We start from the raw sequence: 24,193 nt of genomic DNA, 5'->3' as shown, positions 1-24,193 counted from the left end.
TAGCACAACCTGTTAATGTTATGTAATACTTTATTTAAAACAAAATAACTGTAGAAATAGAATATGCAGTTTTTTTCAGAAATGTTTGGCTTAAGTTGCGGATCCACACTTTTTGACGGAACTTATTAGTCAACTGTTATCTGTGTCACTGCTACCGCTTCCCATTCATTTCACATGGGGCCTTGGAGAAGGCAAGAAAACTGTGATCCTCTCATTGCAAGAAGGGCCCGAGCTATTTCTTTCCTTGTTAGGTTGGTCAGCATAGACTAGATCAGGACCAAGGTGTTAGGTGTTAGACTGAAAACAGCAGAACTCTTTCTACTTCTTCTTTCTGCAAAGCTGGTGCAAAGAGAAACAGATCTGTCTACTTACCCAAACTGCTATTCAGTGTGAACTTGAAGAAGGGCTTCTTGCCCTTGGGGAACTGGTAAGAGTATCTTTGGAACCCTACTTTAAAGTCTAGCTTTGGTAGAAAGGTTGCTCAGCATCTAGCATGAAAGAGGAGCAGTGGAGGGGTGTGCATTTCCAGCATAATGTGTAACCACCTACAGTGGGCAAATGGTAGGGAATGTTGAAAACGTATCCACTTGGTTTCATTGCTCTTTGGCCTCTTGATTGGAATAGCGGTGAACATTCCAACTGAGTTAGACTATAGTTTTGCTGTTTTGGAAGAATGGTTGAGTCCGCAACTTTGGAATAGAGCTTAAAATTAACTGGGCTATTTTCCATTAAAAAAAACCAGTTTCTCAAACATAATTCTGAATCAAGGGGAGGGGTCCTCTTATAGTTGTCATCAGCAGTGGAAACATATTGCATTCCTTGGTCTTGCATAATTGCTGAGGCACTCAATTATTATGCAGTTGGTCTATACCAGTGTTTTCCAACCTTTTCGAGGTCAGGGTACCCTTGACCTCACTCTTCATATCTCACGGTACCCCTGCCGCCACCCTCCACCTTCCCCTCCCATTGCCCCTGTTTGCCACACACCCCACCTTCTTCTCCCAGGGTGAAGGGAAGCACTGGGGGTGGTGGTGGCTGCTGACCTTGTGGCAGGCCCTGCCCCATGGGCCAGCTCCATGTCCTTGCTGGCGCCGGTGGGAGTGTTGCCGCGGTACCCCTGGGACATGCTCACGGCACCCCAGGGTACCATGAAACCCTGGTTGACAATGGCTGGTCTATACCATCATCTACCCTTATAATTTTTTCTGGTGTCCAAAAAGCTTATTCATAACTTAGTCATATTGGATTTTGAGTGATTTATAGGGAAGATCCCTATATGTAAGCATTTGTTGCAGATATTAAAAATCAACTAGTTATAGTAGTGAACGGGCAAATACTGTATATACCGGCATATAAGACGACTTTTGAACCCTGGGAAATCATCTGTAAAGTCTGGGGTCATCTTATACGCTAGGTACTGAGGGGGTGATACTGAGCGCCCAGGATCTGGAGCTGCAGCTCTGCTGCTGCTGGCCTGCGCGCTGGAGTTAGTTACTCACTCCTGTACACAAACCTTGCCCTACTCTGGCTTGGCCAGCTGCCTCCTTCCTCCCTGCCTATGCAACTGCTGCCTGTCGCCGCCACCTGCTATGATCCCAGTGCATGCTTTACCTTTAGAGTCAGCCCTGTCGGCGTCCATGGGGCTGGCTACTCCCGAGCAGATGGAGGTGTTGCTACTGGACGGGAGGCGACTCCTGTGCCTGAAGAGCCCCTTCCATATTTCTGCAAAACCAGGAACCAATGCACCAGCTCTTTAAATGCGCAGGAGGCTCCCCCCCTTCCCTCACGCATTTGACAAACTTTCCTGCTCCCCAAGGATGGAACTGCGGAGCCAACGTGGGAGAGGGGCTCCTGGTTTCACTTTCCCTTCTGCCTAGTTGGCTGCTCCTTCCCCCCGGTTCAACCTACATCCCCCTCCGAAGTGGGTTTCTTGCACATCCTTCCAGCAGAACCACATGCAGGGGCAGCCCAACTTTTTGTCCCCCGGGGACATGTGCAGTCTTCACCCCGCCAGCACCTCTGCAAGCTGAGTGGAGCTCTAGAGCGCCCAAGTTCTCGCTTCCTTCCACACAAGGGCGCCCAAGTTCTCGCTTCCTTCCACACAAAGATCAGCCTGCCGGTCTCCTGAGGGTGAGGCAGGGCAAAAGACACGGCAGAACCGGCTGGAGTCCTCCGTCTGCCTCTGGGTAACTTTGTCTTGAACATCTCCTCTCCACAACACAACTGAAATTTTCAGGGAACTGGAGTCACATAGCATTATCATTTGCAGAATAATTTGCACATCAGATAAACACCCCAACTGTATTCTTTGACTCTGACACAGGGATGTGTGCAATGATAAACATACCAATAGCTGTACATACTTATACATGAATGAGATATGCTAATTAAACATTGCAGCGGCACTTTATTAAAAACGCATTTTACAATCTAAATGCCAACACACGGTAGCAAGACCGAGGCGCTACCCCCTCCCCCCCCCGGGCATGGATGCAGCTGCCCGCTGGCTCTGGCCCCTTTGGATGGACCTCCCAGCAGGTCTCCCTCCTTCTCCTGCACACTCCGGGAGTGCCCGGCGCCTCACTCGTCCTCTTTCTTGGCGTTGACGCACGCGTCTGCCCTCAGCACTGTGCTGGATCTTGGCAGGGGGAGTGAAAGGCAGTGGTGGTGCCTGGAGCGGTTGACCAGGAGACTGTCAGTGCACCCCCCCCCCCAGAGAGAGGGTGTGGGTGGGAAATGGGCATGCTGACTGGCAAGCTTCGGCCGGTGGGGGGGGGCTTCCAACTGAAGTTTTGCCCAGTCCCTCTGCGGATTGCGCATGGAGCGTGCGTCCTGGTGCAGCACCATGCCCTGCAAGCTTTTCTGGTGGGAAACTTTTTTGGCGGGACAGGGCAAAAAGTGCAGGGGCCAGCCTGCACAGGAAGAAGGGGCGATGGTGTTGCTGGGTTCTTGCAGAGCTTACGAGAGGGACAAGTGCCAGTAGAAGAGCGGGCTTTGTGTTGGATTTGGTGATACCGGTACTTTGCAGGTGGGGAAGGGGCGAGGGGCTGGTGCTCTCAGATGATTTACCTTTTAAGGTAGAAGAGAATTGTTTCTCGTTAGGTTTTCATGTTACCGTAGGTCTACTGAGGACAAGTACTGTACGGTAGTTTATTCAGTTGGGGACCTAAGAGGACCTCAGTAACTGTAACTGTGTGCGTTGGAAGAGGGGTAGTCTTATACGGCGAGTATATCCCAAACTCTATATTTTAACTGGAAAAGTGGGGGGGGGGGTCGTCTTATATGCCCAGTCGTCTTATACGCCGGTATATATGGTACTATTTCTGAAACACTAATGTTAAGTGACTTATAAATGATGAATGGATGTCTGGATTAATTGCTCTCTTTCCCAGTTTGATAATGTTTGCTCTTGTAATTGCAGCCAGTCAGATGATGATTCCGGTTCAGCATCAGGTTCTGGAACTGGTTCAAGCTCTGGAAGCAACAGTGATGGAAGTAGTAGCCAGTCAGGAAGCAGTGATTCAGACTCTGGCTCAGAGTCTGGCAGTCAATCAGAATCTGAGTCTGATTCCTCTAAAGAAAAGAAGGTCCAAGCTAAACCGCCAAAGGTTGATGGGGCTGAGGTAAAATTTCTGTATATTATTGATTCTTTGTAACATGGATATTTTTAAGTGGGTATCTGCTCAAATACTGTAAATTCTAAAACACTTTTATGGTACTTGATAATGAAAAGTCTGAGTGTATCCCATGAAACACCCTAAATACATAAATAGTACATAACGGTTTCATAAAAATGCTCAGTAAAGAAGAACATTCTTAACTTCAGAGAATACTTAATGCTTGGCTTTGATGCTCGGCTCATAAACCAGGAACTCCAGCTCAGATGTTCAGGGAATCCGAAGCATTCCCAAGTTCTTCACCAGCATGGCCAATTGGCCATGCTGACAGAGGCTGATGGGAATTGTAGTTCCTGAACATCTGGAGAGCCGCAGGTTCCCTACCCCTGTACTAAACCATTCACCAGGTTGAATTTACTGTGTCACTGTCTAGGGTGTTTGAAAGGGACATGCAAGGCAAACAGCTGATTGAGGTTGGAAAGGGTTCTGTTGATGTACAGAACTTCTTTATAGGAGGACAAATATGCCTGCATAAATTAGCTAGTGATGAACAAATTGCCTGTGTTTCTTTTAACTTTTATAAAGTTTCAAAAATAATTTTGAAAGGAACAAAATTTTAGTTTGTATTTAGCAATTCATGATTTTTTTTAACTTGAGGAAGGAACTTTCAGAATTATACAGTCATGCCCAGATCCTAAGAATTAATACGCTGCTTCTTAAGGCAATGTTTTCCTCTCTCAAAATGTATGATATGTAGAAGGGTGAAGACTTTTTCAATTTTTCTAGTGAAAACATGACATTTTTGAGAAAGTTTTGTGTGTGCATTACTGTGAAGGAAGATAAATAGCTCCTGGGATTCTGTTTTGTGGAGCTTTTTAAAAAACATTTAGGTTTGTGAGTAAAATCCAAACGTGGTTATGATTATTATTTTTTGTTAATTAGCAAATTTGAATGTGTATTAAAATTGCCTGGGTTTAGTATGTCTAAATAATTTTTTGTGTAAATTGCTCTCCAGTTTTGGAAATCAAACCCGAGTATTCTGGCTGTACAAAGATCTGCAATGCTGAGGAAACAGCAGCAGCAGTCAAAGGTGGCATCCTCAAATAGCAGCTCTGAAGAGGTGAATGATTTCATCATAAATTCATTTTTAAATACAGATATTTATTTGATAGTGTATTGCCCTAAAGAAAAAAATGGATTTAAAAGTTTCTCTTTAAATGACCTGTGAAACTAAAGAGATTTGGTTCTTGAGACTGGGACAATTGTTACATACATCACATATGTCAATATGCAAGAATTCTCAAGATTCTAATGTTTGGGGGTGGGGGTTGCCCCTTTGGTCCAGTATGATGACATCAGATTCAAATGAGAGATCAGACATCCAAATGAGAGATCAGACATTGATTGCCCATATTTGTAATTATGTAGAAAAAAAAGTTTTGATGGATGTACATCTGCACCGGCACAGCCCCAAATGCACAGTCCTACCTGCCTGAGTACCCACCTGAAGCCTCTCCCTGCCCGTTAAACCATTTCTCTGACCTCCAGAATTATCTGATATGCTAAAATAGTTTCCACTTCTTCTTCCTGTCAGAACATTTCTGTCATTACCCCAAATCTACCACACTATTTCACCTTAGCTGCAAAGGTTGGCCAGTTCCAGATTACATACTTTCCATGCTCCTTAATTCCTATGCTACTAATGTAAATGGAGTGGAGGAAAGGTACAATTAGTATGCAGTAGCAGCCACTGTCTCCTTTGCCTTACTAGAATAATTACTTACTAGCTCTGAAGCTGATTCAGTAACTTGCAGGGAGTGAGTGTGATGAAGTTAAGTGAGTCAAATACCTGATAAGATAGTTTTGTACCTTGACTTGGCTTATCTAGCTACATGGATCCATGCTATTCTCACCTTAAACTAGACTATTGTAATTGACTCCACATGGGTCTGTCCAGTTAGTACAGAATGCTGCAGACCAGTTACTATTGTACACCAGGTTGGGTACACATGTCATCTGTGAAGAGTTCAGGAACATTCGGAAAGTGTCAGTTGGAGGATGTGGCTCAGAACACAGGAAGGGCAGTTAGTGAGTGAGGGTTTAACTGAAGCTGAAGCCCAGTTCGTTTTTTCCTGAAGTTTTCTTTTGTTAATTCGTTAGAGCAACTTGTAAGCTTGCCTGTTATATGTAATAAACTACAAAAAAGAAGAAGTTTCTATGAGTGTATTGAATCAATAAGCAATTCAAGTAGAAGGGGACTGTGGAGTCTTCCTTGACATGGTGGCAAGCGGAGGGATTTTGAAATACACTCAGTGAGCATTTTGTTGGCAAGCAAAGAGTGTAAATTTGCTCTAGTACAAACCACAGATTTCAGTTGAATGTGCAGATGGATCTAACCAGTAGTGAAACCGATCTAAAAGGTGAATGAAGTGCAGGTCACACTGGAAGAGCCCAGAATATGCACACCATTTTTCTCAGCTGAGCCAGAATCAAGCAGCAGAGTGGTAGCTCAAGAGTTGGGAGCCACGGGACAGCTGTTGAATGGCAAGGAGTTGAGAGACATGGATGAGAATGACCAAGAAAGGTCTGTAGTACACCCCAGAGGACTCACCCAGAGTTAATGCAACCAGACGGGATAGTATAGATACAGACGATTCCTCAGTACCAACCAGCACTGAGGGATGGATGAGGATGCTGCAAACGCTTATGCAACGACAAGAAACCACCATGAACTTGCTGATGCAGGATAGACAGAGGGAGCTCACTTGCAGCTTTCAGAAGAGACAGTTCCCCAGGTATCAGCAGGGTGAGTCAGTGGAAAGTTTTTTAGCTTTGTTTGAAGCTGCCTTGAGAGAAAATGAAGTTCCCAGAAGAGAGCAAGTGAGGGCTGCTATGGCCTTGCGTTGCTGGAGATTTAGTCAGTTATTAGGTGAACTTTACACTTGGGGAAGAAGCCACCTATGAGAATTTTAAAGGCAGGCCTTAGCCAGATTTGGAAAAAAAATCCGTATCCAGTTGAGAGAAGAACTGAGGGGAGCTTTCCTAAGAGGAAGGAGAGCTATGTTGCTTTTATGGCTCGATTGAAACTTATAGTTCAGCAATGGTATAGAGCTGCAAAGGTTCAGTCCATAGAAGACTTTGCAACTTGATAGCAAGAGAGCAATTTTTTTTCACACACACTCTCGGCGAAATCTCAGCTCTTGTTCAAGCTAAAGAGAACTTAGATTTATCTAACTTGCTGCTTTCAGAGACCAGATGGCCGCCTATAAAAGCAAGGAAAGAAAACCAGCACGCTTTTGTATCAGAGAAGAGAGAATTGTTTAAAACCAACCCGAGAAATATTGAGTTTACGGGTAAAGATGGAGAAAAAAGTTTGCTTCAGAGAAAGGACTTCTTTCCAAATCACAGTGAGACGGCCGAGATCTATACACCAAGGAATATAATCTGCTTTTGTGTGGAGAAAGGGGTCACTTCAAATCACAATGTGCAAGAAATAAGAGAGAAACAAGAGTGCAACATGTTGGAAATAATCGGGTTTGGTGCAAAATGAAGATTGGGAGGAGATTAATGATTCACCAGGTAGTTCTGCTTGTTCCAGTGAAGGAGAAGAGCCGGTCACCGTGGTGATGAAGAACTCTGCTAAGTCCTGAGAAACTCTATGCCTGACAACTAAGAGATATGCTGGTGATGAAGAACTTGTTAAATCCACTGAACAAGAACCAAGAGTGAGAATGGGAGAGTTACAGCTGGTTGATGTAAATAGTGTGGGATATCTGGAGGAACAGAGACAGTGGGTTGGAGATCTCAGTGGCTAAGGAAAGTGTTACTTGGGGAAGTTGTGGGTGGAAGGTCTCTGTTGACACAGGGGCAGATATAAGTCTCTATCAACAGAAAGTTGTTAAAGCAAATAAGTCATCAGTTGGTGGGAAGGATGCAGGTTACCCCATGAAGGACCCCTATGTACTTAGATTTAGTACTGATTCATATCCAGACTCCCAGAATTGAAAAGGACATATATGCCATTGTACATGATGTTTCTGATATGCCTTTTATAATTGGAGCAGATGTGTTGTACCAATCTAGACAAAATGAACTTAGTAGTTACTTTCAGGGTCAAAGGCTAAAACAAGCACTGAGAAAAGAGAGAAACAGAAGGCTCAAAGGGGAATTAGAAGATGTACATGAAAAGTTTCCAACTAGGATTCCTAAAGCTGGAAAAAACTTAAGTCAAATATAGGTGAGCAAAAAAGAGAAAAAGTGGAAGTGGAAGTGGGAGTTGACAGCAAAAGCTGAGTTAACTAAGTCACAATTGAGTGGAAAGAAAGATGAGTCATTAAGCACTCCTAGTCCAGCTATGGAAGTTGAATCTTTCCATTTTGAGGATAAAGAAAAGGTATGCCATGAAAGGTCTGGAGCAGTTTTAAAACTGAACAAAGATCATGTACTACTCTTAAAAGAGTTATGTGAAAAAGGCAGAGGTTGCTTCTGGAGAAGTATCTAAAGAAAATCCTAGAGAGATTTATATGGCAATCTGGCTTTATTGTATCGCCTAAAAATGGAGGCAGGGCTTCTTCTGGAGAAGGGAAAAGTAACCCTACAAAGTTAGTAATTCCAAGAAAGTACAGGGAAGAAATTTTAGAACTGGCTCATAGTGTCCCATTGGCTGGACACCTAGGAATAAGAAGGACTATGGAAAGAATTCAAAGGCAGTTTTGGCCAGGGTTGACTAAAGCAGTTAAGGATTTTGCAAGACATGTGGGATGTATGTCAACGGGTTGGGCACGCTTACTGATAGAACTAGGTGTGAGCCACGCACCCTACCCAGTAATTGATGAACCCCTTGTAAGGGTCAGTTTGGGACATTTAAGGTCCTTTTTTACCTAAAAGTAAGTAGTTCGGGAAAACAGTATATTGTGTAGTTATAGCTGACCATGCAACCAGATTTCCTTGTGCCTTTTGTGTGAGAAACATTTCATCTGTGTCAGTCGCTCAGGCCTTACTGGACTTTGTCTCCACATATGGTGTGATGAAAGTACTACTGACTAATCAAGCCCCCAATTTGATGTCACAGGTGATGAAAATTTTCTGTGAGTTCACTGAGGGTTCAGCATGCCCCTGTAGTGGGCGTGACAACCCTCAGTCAAAATGGTTTAGTGGGAGAGGGCCATTCAGAACTAATGGACAATTGTTGAAGTCTTATGTACTAAAGCATTCAAATTCATGGGATCAAGCTGCACCATATTTGACGCTTGCTCTCCGCGGATTCAGTCCAAGAAAGCCTAGGATTTAGTCCAAATCAGTTATTGTTTGGTAGAGATATCAGAGGTCCTTTGGGCTTAGCTAGAGCAAATTGGGAAGGTTTCTTTACTGGACACAACTCTTTGTCCCAAGGGATGTAAATGCATATTTCTGTAGAGCTGCAAAGAACTCTGCAGGAAGTAAGGACAGCTGCAGCAGAGAGAATTTTGAAGCAGGCTCAGCAAAAGCAAAAGACCTACTTTGATGTTAAGGCTAGACCAATTTAGCTTTGCAGTGGGTAATAAAGTTTTATTACTGTCAGTGGATAAGCCTGTTAAGTTGAATTAATGGCTTGAAGGGACCTTATGTGATAATACAGGTTTTACCCAATGACAATTATGTAATTCAAGAAGATGATGGGCAGAGAACTGTGCATGCTAATAGGTTGAAACCGTTATTGTGAGAGATCTGTAAATGACTTTTCCAGTACAAGTTGACACTAACGCAGATGAGTTTGTGGAATGGAATTTTGAGGAGTGTTCTGATGTGAGTAAAGTTCAATTTCAGATGGTTTATCAGAAGGGCAATGTAAGCAAGTTAGACATTTGTTAAAGGACTTTGAATTGTTGTTTACTGAACAGCCCGGTTTGACTCACCTGATTTCACCACCTCACATTGACACTGGAAGTAACGCGACCTATTAAAACCACACCATACCCCATTAACAATCGTGATGGAAAGAAGTTGTGGAGAAGGAGGTTAAACAAAATGTTGAAGTGGGATATTATTGAGCCTAGTAACAGTGCATGGGGAGCACCCATAGTACTAGTGGAAGAAAAAGCAAGTGTCTGAGGGTGACCCTCCTGAATTCAGACTGTGTGTAGACTTTAGAAGGTTTAATCTAATTAACACTCTTGATCCTTATCCCACAGCCCGCTTGGAGGAATTGGGTGAAAGATTAGCTAGTGCTAACTTTTTAAGCGCCTTGACTGTTCAAAGGGTATTGGCAAATTCCCCTAACTAAAGAAGCCTCTGAGAAAACAGCCTTGTATGTAGTTTGGAGGCATTTTCAATTTAAGAGAATGCCTTTTAGGTTAAACAAGGAGCATTCAAAACCTTCCAGAGGTTGATTGATAAGGTTCTTACTAAGGTTAGATTATGCCTTTGGTTATCAGGATGATATAGCCATCATGTCTGATTCCTGGGAGACCCATTTGAAACATATAAATAATGGTTTTGGCAGAAGGTTCAGGAAGCTGGGTTAACTCTTTGAGACCTGATAAGTGTCACATTGGATGGAAGTGAGGTGATATACCTTGGTCACTGTGTCGGCAACGGTCAAATTAAGCCTCTGTGAAGCTAAGGTTGCCAGTATTAAGAATTGGCCTATTCCAACCACAAAAAAAAGGATATTCAGTCCCTTTTTAGGATTAGTTGGGTTTTATAGAAAGTTCATACCTCAACTAAGTGAACTAGGCTACAATTCATTATCAGACTTATAAAAAAGCTTAGCCCATTTAAAGTTGTTTGGAGCGCATAGATGTCAAACTGCTTTTGACGGGTAAAAAAGGGCTGTTGTAAATCGCTCCAGTATTAGTTGCTCCCTGATTTTAACAAACCATTTTGAAGTGTATACTGATGCTTCGGAACGAGGTTTAGGTGCTACATTAGTTCAGAAAGGCGAAGACCAATTGATGCATCCAATAGTTTCCTCCTTAGTAGAAAGCTGTTACCTAGAGAATGTGCATACTCAACGCATCGAGAAGGAATGCTCCTCAGCCATTTTGTGGGCAATCAAAAAAATTACATCCTTACCTAATAGGGTCTAAGTTTATTGTAAGATCTGACCATAATCCTTTTGGCCTCCTTTGAGCAAGATGAAAAACAGCAATGCTCAGATTTTGGAGATGGTCCCATTAGCCCTACAAGATTATGAATTTGAGATTCGACATGTAAAGGGTAAGGACAATATTATTGCTGATGCACTAAGTCGTCAGGGTAATGGTTAATTATATATAATTGCCTGTATGATATGATTGGATCTAACTGAAATTTTGAGACATTTAGCCCCTAAATTTCAGCTGAAAAGGGGCATGTGAAGAGTTCAGGAACATTCGGAAAGTGTCAGTTGGAGGATGTGGCTCAGAACACAGGAAGGGCAGTTAGTGAGTGAGGGTTTAACTGAAGCTGAAGCCCAGTTCGTTTTTTCCTGAAGTTTTCTTTTGTTAATTCGTTAGAGCAACTTGTAAGCTTGCCTGTTATATGTAATAAACTACAAAAAAGAAGTTTCTATGAGTGTATTGAATCAATAAGCAATTCAAGTAGAAGGGGACTGTGGAGTCTTCCTTGACATGGTGGCAAGCGGAGGGATTTTGAAATACACTCAGTGAGCATTTTGTTGGCAAGCAAAGAGTGTAAATTTGCTCTAGTACAAACCACAGATTTCAGTTGAATGTGCAGATGGACAGTTAGTACAGAATGCTGCAGACCAGTTACTATTGTACACCAGGTTGGGTACACATGTCATCCTATTCAGTAAACACTCCAATTAATTACCAGGGTAAATTCAAGGTTCTGGTCATCATCCATGAAACCCTAATTGAATTTATACCCACGTACTTGAAATACTTCCTCTCCCCACTGTGCTCCTTTGTAATGGCTTCACTTATCTGAGCAAAGGTGTTGCCTCTGCTTGAGCATTCTCAGTGGGCTTCCACCTTATGGAAAGGCTTTCATAGAAAGTTAGGAAGGATTCCTCCATGCTAATAAAATATGCTGTTGGAGATGCTCCAGAAGAAGCCAACAGATTTTTTGTTATTCATAATTTTTAGGGTGTTAAATTAACATAATTAGAAAAAAAACAGTTTTCATTTAGGATAAGTCTATGGCATTGAATGAAAATTTATTTGTATACATTATTTGTTAAAATAAGTTCTATTACTGAAGAAGACCTTCAGTGTTGTTGGAGCAAATTTAAAATATTATCTAAGATTGTGTTTTGTAAGGGAAAATGTTCAGTTTTTGATAAACCAATTCACTTCTGTGATGCAGTGGATTTTGTATTGATCATATCTTTACTTTTCCCAGGTTTTATCTTTTTTTAAGGTGTCAGAAATTATGGTTTATAAATCCATCATAATTTCCTTTTGTTCTACGTATATAGGCAGAATTGATATATTTGAGATTTTATCAGATGTATTTTAATTGCCTGCTATAATTGTATTAAAGCACTTTTCAGAAAACAAAAGTAATATTTAGTCCTGATTTGGAAACACACTACTGAAAATTAAAATGTATCTTTAATATATTTTAATAAGTAAATGTATTGGTTGTCAATGCAGGACTCGTCAAGTAGTGAAAATTCTGCAGATGACTCATCCAGTGACATCAAGAGGAAGAAACATAAAGAGTAAGATAGTAACTTAAAACTATAAAACCAAAATATTTAGTCTTTTCTTGTAAACCTTATTATTCCTAATTCAAATCTGTTTTTCTCATTAGTATTTTACAAAACAAATGTTGCCTTTGTATCTGAAGTGATATTTTTATTTGATTATCTAAATTACTCAATGGTTTGTCAGGGTTTCTATAACTAAGTCCTTTGTAGATAAAGCAAATTTAGGAAAGTAAATGGCTAGAAAATTTCATTTTTCAGCAACGTAACAGATCATTTAACATCCATTGAGCTGATTTCCTGTATAGATCTTCAGGACTCCATACATTTTGAGCAGCCTCAGTAGCCACCAACATTTGTGGTTATGTAGACCTTGTCCCTCCTGCAGCAAAGGAGGTGATGTCACACTGAGTTAGGGAGGTGCTTTAAGTTCCTATGAAGCACAACATGAGATCATGAGACCCCTCTGCTACTGGCTCTTCTGTTTCCTTTTTTCCCTCTCCCCACTCTCATTCTTTGGAGTGACTTACTTGAAGCTGAAGAATGGACAGGTGGGAGGATTTTGATAAAGCCTCAGATGACTTTCTTTCCAAGGAGGACTGGGACACTCCCCTCCCGGCTCATTCCCATATTGGGAGGCAAATACCTTTCCTTCGTGTTGGAGAGCTCTGCAGAGACACCAGTGGCTGTGGAGACCAGAAGCAAGCTTCTCCATGGTGCTAATGTGACCAAGAAAAAACAGTGGTGGCAGGTTTTGGTGGGAAAACTCTTAGCATTGACCAAGGTGGTGAGCATTCAGGCTCAGTACCAGAAGCTGCAGAAGAACAACCTGGGGAGCACAGGAATTCTGAGGAACAGGATAATGGGGGTACAACCCCAGCATCCCCTGCCCTTCAGACCGTCTTTGTCAGCTATCTGCCAGAGGTTGCTGGGTTATGGTGTAGGGTTGTATTGATCTCATGGGCAAGTTCACTCCTACATGCTCAAGTGATCTGTGTAATCATACCAGAGGCAGATATTACAGAAGAGAGATCTCCCCTTGGACCCTGCCCCTTTCTGTTCATCAGGGAATCTTATGATGGCCCGGTTATCAGACCTGGCAAAAGGCAGGGAATACACAAAGGAGGAAACGATGCAGGTTTTCACGGACACAAGTTTAACAGGTTTGGGAACATCTTGTCTAGGGCTTCATGCTCAAAGGGAAGTGGACTGACAAAGAAGGAAGAATAAGTATCAAACTTCTAGAAATCAGGGCAATAGAACTTTGCTTTCCTTCCAGGTTAAAAGGAAAACATGTCTTAATAGTACAAACGACATCTTGGCAAAGGCCTATGTGAACGAACAGGTCAGGTGTAGATCAAGTCTGCACAGGGAGACAGCCTAGTTAATGTCCAGGGTGGAAAAGAACATCACATTCATATCAGCAGGGCCTATCAGAGAACAGCACATTCAAGAGTTGAGTCATCACTAGTTAAATAACAATGAATGGTTGAGTCATCACCAGTTGCATTACAATAAATGGATGATCAAGAGGGAAGTATTGCTTCAGAAGGTCAGTTTTGGTCAATTGGTGGTGGATCTCTTCACTTTGGACATCAACTCTCATCTTCCTAGATTCTTCTCCATGTTTCAGATACCAGCAGCAGAGAAAATGAATACTTTAACAACCCTGTGACCTCCACATCTTTTTCCCTTCTCTCCTTTGCCTACAATTTTCAACACACTCAGGGACATCAGAGGAGAGGCAGCCACAGTCATCTGTGTCAGTTCCCAGTTGGCAATGCCTGGTGTGATTCTCAACTTGGCTGGAACTCTCAGTGGCAGAACCCTGGCAGATTCCAGTATAGATCTACTCTATCAGGGCTCCAGGTGGCATCTAGCTTCAGCATAGCTTTGTCTAGCCATGTTGAAGCTCAGAGGAAAAAGATTTATGTCAGATGGTGCAAGCAGAAACATCACTAACCACTCCTAACTTATCCCAACTCTTGGCCTTCTTTCAGAATGGAATTGATCAGACGTTAAAGGAGTCTTCCCTGTGCTGACAGGTGGCAGTTTTGCCCAAGCTCTTTCATGCATTGATAGAGAGGCAATAGCTAGACATCCTCATGTAGTCAGGTTTCTTAATGAACTGTCCTCCAATTGTTCATAGACTGTCATCTTAGCAGCTGTATATTGTGTTAACACCATTCACTCAAACCCCATTTGAACTAACGAGGGAAGTTCCACTGAGGTGGTTGATAATGAACATTCTCTTCCTGGCAGTAGTTACTTCAGCAAACAGGGTGTTGCAGCTGGGTGCTCTGTTTGTTAGGAAGGCATTTTGTGTGTTCCATAAGGACAAGATGGTTCTTCATATGGATCCCATGTTTGCACTGAAGGTAAATTCACATATACACAATTCACAAAAAATGTCACTGCCATTCTTCGTTCCTCACCTGGTTCATCTGTAGGAAACCCTTGTTAGACTTATGAAGAGCCATTTCTACATCAAATCCACAATGGCTATTTGCAAAGTGGATTTCCTTTGTGTTACAGTCAGCCAGCCAAATAATGGGCAAAAGATTTTTTTAAACACAAAAAGTAAGGCTACAAGGCTTATAATTGATTAATACCAAGCTCAAACAGTCGAGGTGCCTACAGATTTTACAGCTCATTCCAACCTTAGTGCAACCACCAACGCTGCTATGAATGCAAATGCATCTATTGAAGAAATCTGTGTGGCAGCCATGTGATCATAACATTTCAGCATTTCCTAAACACTACAAAATGAATATCCTTACCTCAGCTACACAGCCTTCAGCAAGAGTGTTTTTCAAAGCTGGTCCAGGTGGAGTAAACTCTTATGGCCTACATGAGTTCTGGCTGGTTTTGGAGGTATCATGATAAGATGTCCTCCCAGAGTGAAGAAGAAAAACTGGCACTTACCATGGAAGTTCTTTCTACTCTTAGGAAAGGGAGGGCAGGTATTGCTTCATGAATTACTGAACTGAGCTCCAGGGACAGGAAGTTTGAGAATTAGAGATTTTCTAACAGATGCTGGACGGCCATCTGTCAGGGGTGCTTTGATTGTCTGTTCCTGCATGGCAGGGATTGGACTTGATGACCCTTGTGGTCTTTTCCAACTGTATGATTCTAGATCCTGCTTTCTTGATAGGCAGATAGTAATCACTCATGACAAGATGACCTCCCTCCTTTGTAGAAGGAATCTTGATGCTAAGTGTCAATGTTCCTTTTTTGCACAAAAATAAGGGAGGTTTTTCAGTATCTTAAATTAAGAGTATTCTCTGGAATTTGGAAGGAAGTCATTAATGTAATAAAAATAGTGTCAATGATATTAGTGTTCCAGTATAATAATTCTGGATTTAATCCTGATGTTACATGATGTTCCTCCGGGTGAAACATTTTAAACGGTGGCATATGAATGCTTCCAAATTTTTTACATATACTTGTTAGAATTTTCAGTGCTTATTTCAGGTAATGTACATTATGCATATTTGGGATACTAAAATATTTCGTGTCCTTTTACTATAAATTATTTCATTATTAAATATGCTAATATTACTTCTAGATTGTTACTCCAAATGTTTTAGAATGATAATTTTTTGAAATATGCTGACAGCAACATTGTGTTTGTTAGCGATATTATTGTTACTCGGTAAGTTTAGCTGTATAAATGTCTTTTCATACTTCATATTTGTGTAGTGAAGACTGGCAAATGTCTGGATCAGGATCTGTATCTGGAACTGCTTCAGATTCTGATTTGGAGGAAGACAGAAATAAAAGTACGTGTGACGAGAGTGAATCTGATTATGAGCCAAAAAACAAAGTAAAGAGCAGGAAGCCTCCAAGCAGGTATGGCACAACTATTTTAGAGTGTAATAAATATTTTATTTTGACAGAAACTGTGAAAATTCCCCCTACATTTTGCCGTTTTGCCCCTACATAGACCAAACAGTGAATGTAGTTTGATTACTTTAGAAGGCAGTAGGTTCTTTAGAAAAAAGACCTGGTTGGGAAAGACTGTAAGGAAAGGAATCCTGTTTCTTCTGCCGATCCAGCATTTCTCCTGCCACCACTATCAGCAGTCACCAGTTCAGTCTCTGATCTGCCTGCCTAATTTAGGCTAGAGCTTTCCTGTGTTTGCAGGTCAGACTGCATACAAAGGTGATTTCAAGACCCACAGGACCTTGTTGGACTGAATTTCTTATACATAATCCCAATGTGCCAAGGATAGCCAGAACCAGCTTTTCTGATGTCTCTCTTTCTTATACTGAAGAAAGTGATGAAGAGCAGGAAATTGTGGGTGTGAAGTACCTGGAATTTAGCTTAGGAAACTGCTTGTAATTAACATGAAGATTAATCAGTATTAGAATCACTGTCTGGATATTTCACCAATAAGTTAGTTCTGTTTTACAGTATTCAAAATGTACTAATGGATTTTAGTTAGCTGTTTGTTTCCTTGTAAAATATTGAAGCGATGACCAGTGTGTGAAGTATGGGGTTATGGTGGCAATAAATTGACTAGGGTGACAGGGCTATATAGCTTCAGGGTTTATTTGCAGAAAGTCTGTACAAGTATAACTGCATTAGGGTTCTGAGCACTATTATCGATGGCTTATTCCAGGACATTTATTTATGAGTATTTTAAAAGGTTTTTCTTTTTGCTATCTTTTATGCTTAAGAATAAAACAAAAAGGTGGGGGGAAAAGCATTGGTCAGAAAAAAAGACAACTTGAATCATCATCAGATGATGACGACGATTATGATAAAAGAGGATCTCGCCGCCAGGCAACAGTAAATATTAGTTACAAGGAAGCTGAAGAAGCAAAGACGGATTCAGATGATTTACTGGAAGTCTGTGGAGAAGATGTCCCCCAACCTGAAGAAGATGAGTTTGAAACAATAGAAAAATTCATGGATAGCCGTATTGGACGAAAGGGAGGTAAACTTTGTTTAGATTTATAAAATTTCATCAAAATACAAACATTTTTTAAAATGTTACTAAAAATGTTAGTAGGAAATGGAGGAAATAAGATCCTCAAAATTTTGATTTGCTAGAACTTGCATCCTTAAACTGACGCCAGCCACATTAATAGGCTATTGGTGCCATCAGATATCACAAATCAACATTAAACCAGAACAGAATTGGCTAGTTGAAGTTCCTTCCCTTTTCATATAGAGAATACTAACTGTCATTGTCCATTATTTATGGATATATAGATGAACCAAAAATGACTTTCACCATACAAATTAGAATTCTACACGTGAGGTAAACAGTGTTTTAAAATTCTGGTTTAAGAAGGGAGGCATCCTTGCAGTTGTGCTGTATGTCTAAGCTCGTTTTCAACTGAAGTTTTATGAGTGGGAAAGAAGGGACATCCAGTTGATTTGGAAACTAAGTATCAGATTATTGTAACATCTGAATGTAGCCTGTCTATTACTATTTCTAGGCTTTAATACTCAAAACTTGCATTTTAAATTTAAAAGGACACAGGTAGCCTAATCCTATAGACATAAACTTGATTTCCAAAAACATTGACTTTCAAACTGAATTTTTGCAAACATCCTGATTCATTGCCTCCTGTTATAACTTATTGAATCATCTGCAGGTTTCCCCCTGTTATGTATCCAAGGCTAATGTGTTCAGTTGGGTTTGCCAGATTTTGGGGCATTTGTGCTAGTCCCACTGGATGGCCTATCTGTTTAGCCATTAAGTTTTCTTGCCAGCTGCAGCAGCCTCATGGATTTTGCAGAGGTGAACAATCAATTTTGGATACAGAAGAAAGGAATTTTAGGCAGGTGGACTACACTGTCTGTCACCAAACTGTCTGAAGCAGTAACACTCCTTCAGTGGATCTTTTTGGCACGTTATAGGACCCACTCCTTTTTCCAGGGAAGTGTCCAAGTCCATATAGGACCTATAGGACCTTTATTTATCAAGAGGTTTCTACCTTGAAATACTTGCCACCAGAGCTGGGACTATGTTTCCGATAATTTATCAGCCCCTGCCAGCATGGCCAATTGGCCATGCTGGCAGGAGCTGATGGGAATTGTAGTTCATGAACATCTGGAGAGCCGCAGGTTGCAGACCCCCGGGTTAGAGGATAAATAAACTGAGACGCTGCTCCACCAGCAGAAAATATGCCGGTGGAGGGGAGGGGGCAGTTCGCACTGGAGCGTGCAAGCGGCCCCCTCAGAGGCCAGCACGGAAGTGGCGGCTCCGCACAGAGCCACCTCTTCTGCGTCCCCCCCACTCACCTCGTCCTCCAGCATCGATCTGGAGGGCTGCAGGGACCCGCCCATGCTGCTCTTCGACCTCCAGGGGTTGGAGGGCAGCATGGGCGGGTCTCAGCAGCCCTCCCGACCGACGCTGGAGGACGAGGTGGGGGGGGGGACGGGAAAGCGGCGATGGGAAGACGGCGCTTTCCAAAAACCTCCCTTGGAAAGGGAGATGGAAAGCGGCGCCTTCACACCGCTTGGGGCCGCACGGCTGCCCAGGGACCGGTGTTTTTCCGTCCCTGGTCCACTGTTTTTGACCCCATGCGGAAAGGGCCTGAGTCTTCCTGAGCTGCAGGCCTTGTATCAGGGTTGGAAGTAAAGGGCCATCCTCTCCAGCAACCTTCCACTTTTCTCCACAACCTCTGCATTCTCATTCCAGGAGCTCTGCAGCTGCTGGGAGGATGACAAGAGTAAAGCCACCACCACAGCAGCCTCCCAGAAAAAGAGCAAGCTGTCCAAAGGGACACTCCCATTTCCCCATGGTCAGTTTGCCAAGCTTCCCTTCATTGATGCATATGTTGCAGCTTTACTGAATATTTAGTAAAACTATACAGAATTTAGGTTACACTAAACTGAAGTGCTTAAAAAGTTTGAATCTTCTAAGAACAGGTCAGTTTGTCCCCTCGAAAACTTTTATGTTGGAAGAATAGGATAGAAACCCGGTAAATAAATGTATTTAAACAAGATGAAAACCCACATATGAGGAATTTTTTGTCCCAACAGATGTGGTATTGTTAAATGCATCCGTAGCTATATTGCATAGATGTGTGGAGTAATGTAGCATCTGAGTTGATATTTTTGCTGTGTTGTCCTTTTCAGCTACAGGTGCTACGACCACCATCTATGCAGTTGAAGCTGATGGAGATCCAAATGATGGGTTTGATAAATCAATAGAACCTGGTGAAATGCAGTATTTGATTAAATGGAAAGGTTGGTCTCACATCCATAATACCTGGGAAACTGAAGAAACCCTGAAGCAACAGAATGTTAGAGGAATGAAAAAACTGGACAACTATAAGAAAAAGGACCAGGAAACAAAACGATGGTGAATGTTGTTTATAGTATAACTGTGTTCGGGGGAGGGGGGGTGCATGCGTGTATGTAGTTTAGATAGTATTTTAATAGCATGCTCCCTGTATGTACAATAGTGGAATGGCAAAATGCTTTTAAAATGCAAATATGATTCATGGTACTTTTTTCTGATTTTAAAAAGATATTTCAGTACCGTTAATTCACAGTTTTGGATCATCTCTGGCTGTTCTCTTTGGATATTCAGCCCTGTGTATAAAGTTTATTAGTTTATGTTTTACTTTTCAGTCTTAGAATGAGTTTGTGAACATAGGTCAGGTAAAGGACAGGAATTATAATGGCTTGAGTTTATGTTTTGCATGATAGCATGTAAATATTTTTTTTAAGTACATTGTTATGGGAAACTATTCAATTGGTGTCTGGCAATTACTTTTCTTAAATCTCACATCCTTGAATAATCTGTACAACATTTAGGCACCCCAGTTAATCCATACTTCTGATTTTTGGATTTTCATAGGGCTAAATAGACAAGATGGCTATGCATATAGAGCAAGTAAAGTAAGAATAATGGAGATTCTACATTATTTCTTCTCCCGCTCAAAACAACTCTGATAGTAATTAAGAGTTGATTTATGTGATCAACATGCAATAGCAGTTCTGATTTTAGAGCACAGTAAAGCATAACTACCGATATAGATTGGATCAATAGCTGATATAACCCTTGTTAACTGCCAGCACTTGGTGATTCAGAGGGAAATGACTGATTTATAAGCAGTTTAATCTTCTGTCTCATTCTCTTTCTGAGAGTCAAATGATTTAAGAAATTGAGAGATGATATGTTCCTTGACGCTGATGTATATCTGTGCTGAGCCAAAAATATGCAAATCCAGACATTTTATGGACATGTTTTACACCCATAATTCAATACAAGTCTTTGTTTTATTTATTTTCATATATAATCTGCTTTTCTCACTGGCACTGAAGACAGATTACAAATATGATCAAATTAATCAGTTGATCAGTAAGCCAATTACATAATATAACGTTTGGATTATAAAATACCATGACATTTTAGTCTGTAAAAATTCTACTGAAACAATATAGTGCAGTGGATCTGGGGTTGAAGAACTAGAACAATGGTTCTCAACCTGTGGATCGCGACCCCTTTGGGGGTCGAATGACCCTTTCACAGGGGTCACCTAAGACTCTCTGCATCAGTGTTCTCCATCTGTAAAATTGATAAATGTTAGGATTGGGGGTCATTACAACATAAGGAACTGTATTAAAGGGTCGCGGCATTAGGAAGGTTGAGAACCACTGAACTAGAAGAAGAAAAATTGCATCCCTAATAAAAGTCTTCTCTTGAGCTCACTTGTTACATAATACATCTACTCCTTCTACATGAATATCCTCCTGAACAATTCTATTTTGCAAAATGATAGAAGTGTAGGAACCTTCCTAATAGCTCAAGAGGAATGTTCCATAATATGAGAGCTACCACAGAGAATGATTATGAATGGTGATATAATATTTGAACTTTTAACCTAGAGAGATTATTCTGCAACCTGGATAACTAGGTTGGAGGGGTTTTTGAGAGCCAGCATGGTATAGTGGTTAAGAGCAGGTGGATTCTAATCTGGAGAATCAGGTTTGATTCACCACTCCTCCATCTGAGTGGCAGAGGCTTATCTGGTGAACCAGATGTGTTTCCGCACTCCTACATTTCTGCTGGGTGACCTTGAACTAATCACAGTTCTTCAGAACTCTCAGCCCCACCTACCTCACAAGGTGTCTGTTGTGGGGAGAGGAAGGGAAAGGATCTTATAAGCCACCTTGAGTCTCCTTACAGGAGAGAAAGGTGGGGTATAAATCCAAACTCTTCTTCTTTGTGTTTTGTTTTGTTCTCTTTTTAGCAAGAGGTGCTCAAAAGACATCACTGCATTAACATCTCTTTGTAGTAACAGTCACAAGGGCACTGATCTTACTGTTAGCAATCACTGGTTAGAGTTCACACATATGTAAAAGAGGAAAATATTTCTGTGTGTGAGTGGGAATGCTATTTTTGCTTACAACTGTATCCTCTCATGTCATTTTGAATCCTTCTGCAGATGGGCCTCTGACCTTCAGGTGTATCATTTCAGTCAGCAAAAAAGGAGGCGGGATGAAATGTGGAAAAACAGTTTATGTATAGGGTCTGCTGTATACCAGATACTTGAAACTTTTGGAGAGGGGGGAATAATACTTTTTCAAAAACTATGTTTGTAAACAGTCTTCCTCTAATGCTTCAGTTGTAATCTACAAATTATGTAGATGTCTATGATAATATGATTAAAATTGGTTGTAATTACTTTACAGGTTAAAAAATGCTTCTCCAGAAGATGTAGAATATTACAACTGTCAGCAAGAGCTCACCGATGATTTACACAAGCAGTATCAAATAGTAGAGAGAATAATTGGTAGGTGAAAGACTTTGGAACGGATGAGGATGAGAAAGCATACCATTATGGTCTGTTCATAGTTATTGTTTTTTTGTTGGTAATATGCTAGAAGTAATTTACTGCTTATATCCATCTTAATATAATTTTTTAAAAATCCTTTAAATTCATTTCCAGAGAGATAGCCATGTTAATCTGTTGCAGAAAAGTTCAGCAGAAGTCCATTGGCACCTTATAGAAGGAAAAAAAATATTTCAGCATAAGTTTTCATGAGTCAGGGTTCTAGATACATGTGGATGATTAGGACATATTCATCAGTTCTTTAATATATAGACTGCTCTCTTAGTCATGCTGTTCTCTAATCCAAACATATAATGAACTTTTATTGTACAAGTATTTGTTAAAGCCTATTTCATTTTAAACATTTATTTCACAGCCCATTCTAATCAGAAGTCAGCAGCAGGCTATCCAGATTATTACTGCAAGTGGCAAGGTCTCCCTTACTCGGAGTGCAGCTGGGAAGATGGTGCTCTTATTGCGAAAAAATTCCAGTCATGCATCGATGAGTATTTTAGCAGAAATCAGTCAAAGACTACTCCTTTTAAAGACTGCAAGGTAAGGGTAGTTTAATTTTTTGTCTTTACGAGCATTGAAACCAACTTCTCAAACAATAGGTGAGGATGTAAACCTGTATCTGGACACACTGCACATGATGACTGAATACTCATCCATTCCCCATGCATAACATATCAGACATAAGGATTCTAGGGTAGTCTTCTCCATGACAAAGTATTTTTTTCTTTGCAATTGAAATTATAGTTATCTGTAGAACTAACCTACTTTCCTCTTTTACCAGGTTTTAAAACAGAGACCAAGATTTGTTGCATTAAAAAAGCAACCATCTTACATTGGAGGACATGATGGTTTAGAGCTAAGAGATTATCAGCTAAATGGACTGAACTGGTTGGCTCACTCCTGGTGCAAGTAAGTACAGAAGACCATTCAATTGACCGTATTAAAATAACTAGTTATACCTATCAGCACTTATTTCAGTAAAAGAAATGTGGATTATATTACGGAAAAAAATATAATTTTCAGAAATGAGAGACAGCTTTTTATGTATATGTCCTGCAGTCTGTATAAAACTTAAAAAATCGACACAAATTCTTCAAAGCAGGTGTAAAAATGAATTGTAAGCCAGTGATGTTGAAATAAAACTAGCATGTGTGTAAAGTGCCATCAAGACACAACCAACTTATGGCAACTTCATCAAGGGGGTTTCAAGGCAGGACACTAACTGAGGTGGTTTGCCATTGCTTTCCTCTGTAGAGTATTTCTTGGTGATCTCCTTTCCAAGTACTGACCCTGCTTAATGTCTGAGATTTGATGAGATCAGGCTATACTATGTTGCTTTTTCTCTCAACGTTTGCATAATATGCTAAAAGCAATTAGCCCCTTCAGCAGGTGACCAGCATGATCTGAATTAGCCAAAGTTTTCAAAAACTTCTAAAAACAGTCCCACCCATTTCAGCAGACCACTTTGTAATTACCAGGCCATGTGTGACAGTGACCAGAAGAGACTTCAGTAGAAGTTGCACAGTAGATATACCAGCTGAAAGTTTTGAGTGTATGTGTGAAGTTATTTGTATTATTTGTATTTATATATGTGATGTTTGTATGTTTTATTCATCACTTTGCAGGGGGAATAGTTGCATTCTTGCAGATGAAATGGGCCTGGGCAAAACAATACAAACTATCTCTTTTCTGAATTACTTGTTTCATGAACATCAGTTGTATGGCCCTTTCTTGCTGGTAGTACCACTTTCCACTTTGACGTCTTGGCAAAGAGAAATCCAGACGTGGGCTCCTCAGATGAATGCAGTAGTTTATTTGGGAGATATTACTAGCAGAAATGTGGTAAGTGCATCTGTGTATGAGAAACAAAAAACCAAATATAATGTGTGCGTACTTGATTTTTTTCATAGCTGCCCTGAATTGGTAGCCTAGAGATGCAGTGGTAGAAGAACTGACATTTATGCATATTTTAGATTAATTTAAAATATTGTAATGGATTTGTTTTTGATGTTTTTTCTGTTTTTGTAACTTTAAGGTGTAATTGTTGACAAAATATAGTTAGTATTGACTGTTATTTTCATATTTGGTTGAAATACTACACAAAATTATACTCTATAGTTTTATTA

General features: G+C 40.9%; 1 protein-coding gene across 2 annotated transcripts in view; it reads left to right on the top strand.

The window, feature by feature from the left end:
• The window catches only part of CHD1 (chromodomain helicase DNA binding protein 1), an 85,657-nt gene that overhangs the window by 16,123 nt on the left and 45,341 nt on the right, over positions 1-24,193 (top strand). For both annotated transcript variants that reach the window (XM_048502938.1, XM_048502937.1), the window contains exons 3-12: positions 3,422-3,623; positions 4,633-4,737; positions 12,197-12,264; positions 15,952-16,101; positions 16,932-17,191; positions 19,348-19,573; positions 21,913-22,013; positions 22,429-22,607; positions 22,849-22,976; positions 23,693-23,909. In XM_048502938.1, the coding sequence (XP_048358895.1) occupies positions 3,422-3,623; positions 4,633-4,737; positions 12,197-12,264; positions 15,952-16,101; positions 16,932-17,191; positions 19,348-19,573; positions 21,913-22,013; positions 22,429-22,607; positions 22,849-22,976; positions 23,693-23,909 (1,636 nt within the window). The remainder of the gene's footprint in view (positions 1-3,421; positions 3,624-4,632; positions 4,738-12,196; positions 12,265-15,951; positions 16,102-16,931; positions 17,192-19,347; positions 19,574-21,912; positions 22,014-22,428; positions 22,608-22,848; positions 22,977-23,692; positions 23,910-24,193) is intronic.

The sequence above is a fragment of the Sphaerodactylus townsendi genome, linkage group LG07 (genome assembly GCF_021028975.2).
Source record: "Sphaerodactylus townsendi isolate TG3544 linkage group LG07, MPM_Stown_v2.3, whole genome shotgun sequence".
Classification (NCBI taxonomy): domain Eukaryota; kingdom Metazoa; phylum Chordata; class Lepidosauria; order Squamata; family Sphaerodactylidae; genus Sphaerodactylus; species Sphaerodactylus townsendi.
The sequence above is the reverse complement of the archived record's forward strand: the minus strand, read 5'-3'. Positions and strand labels throughout refer to the sequence as shown.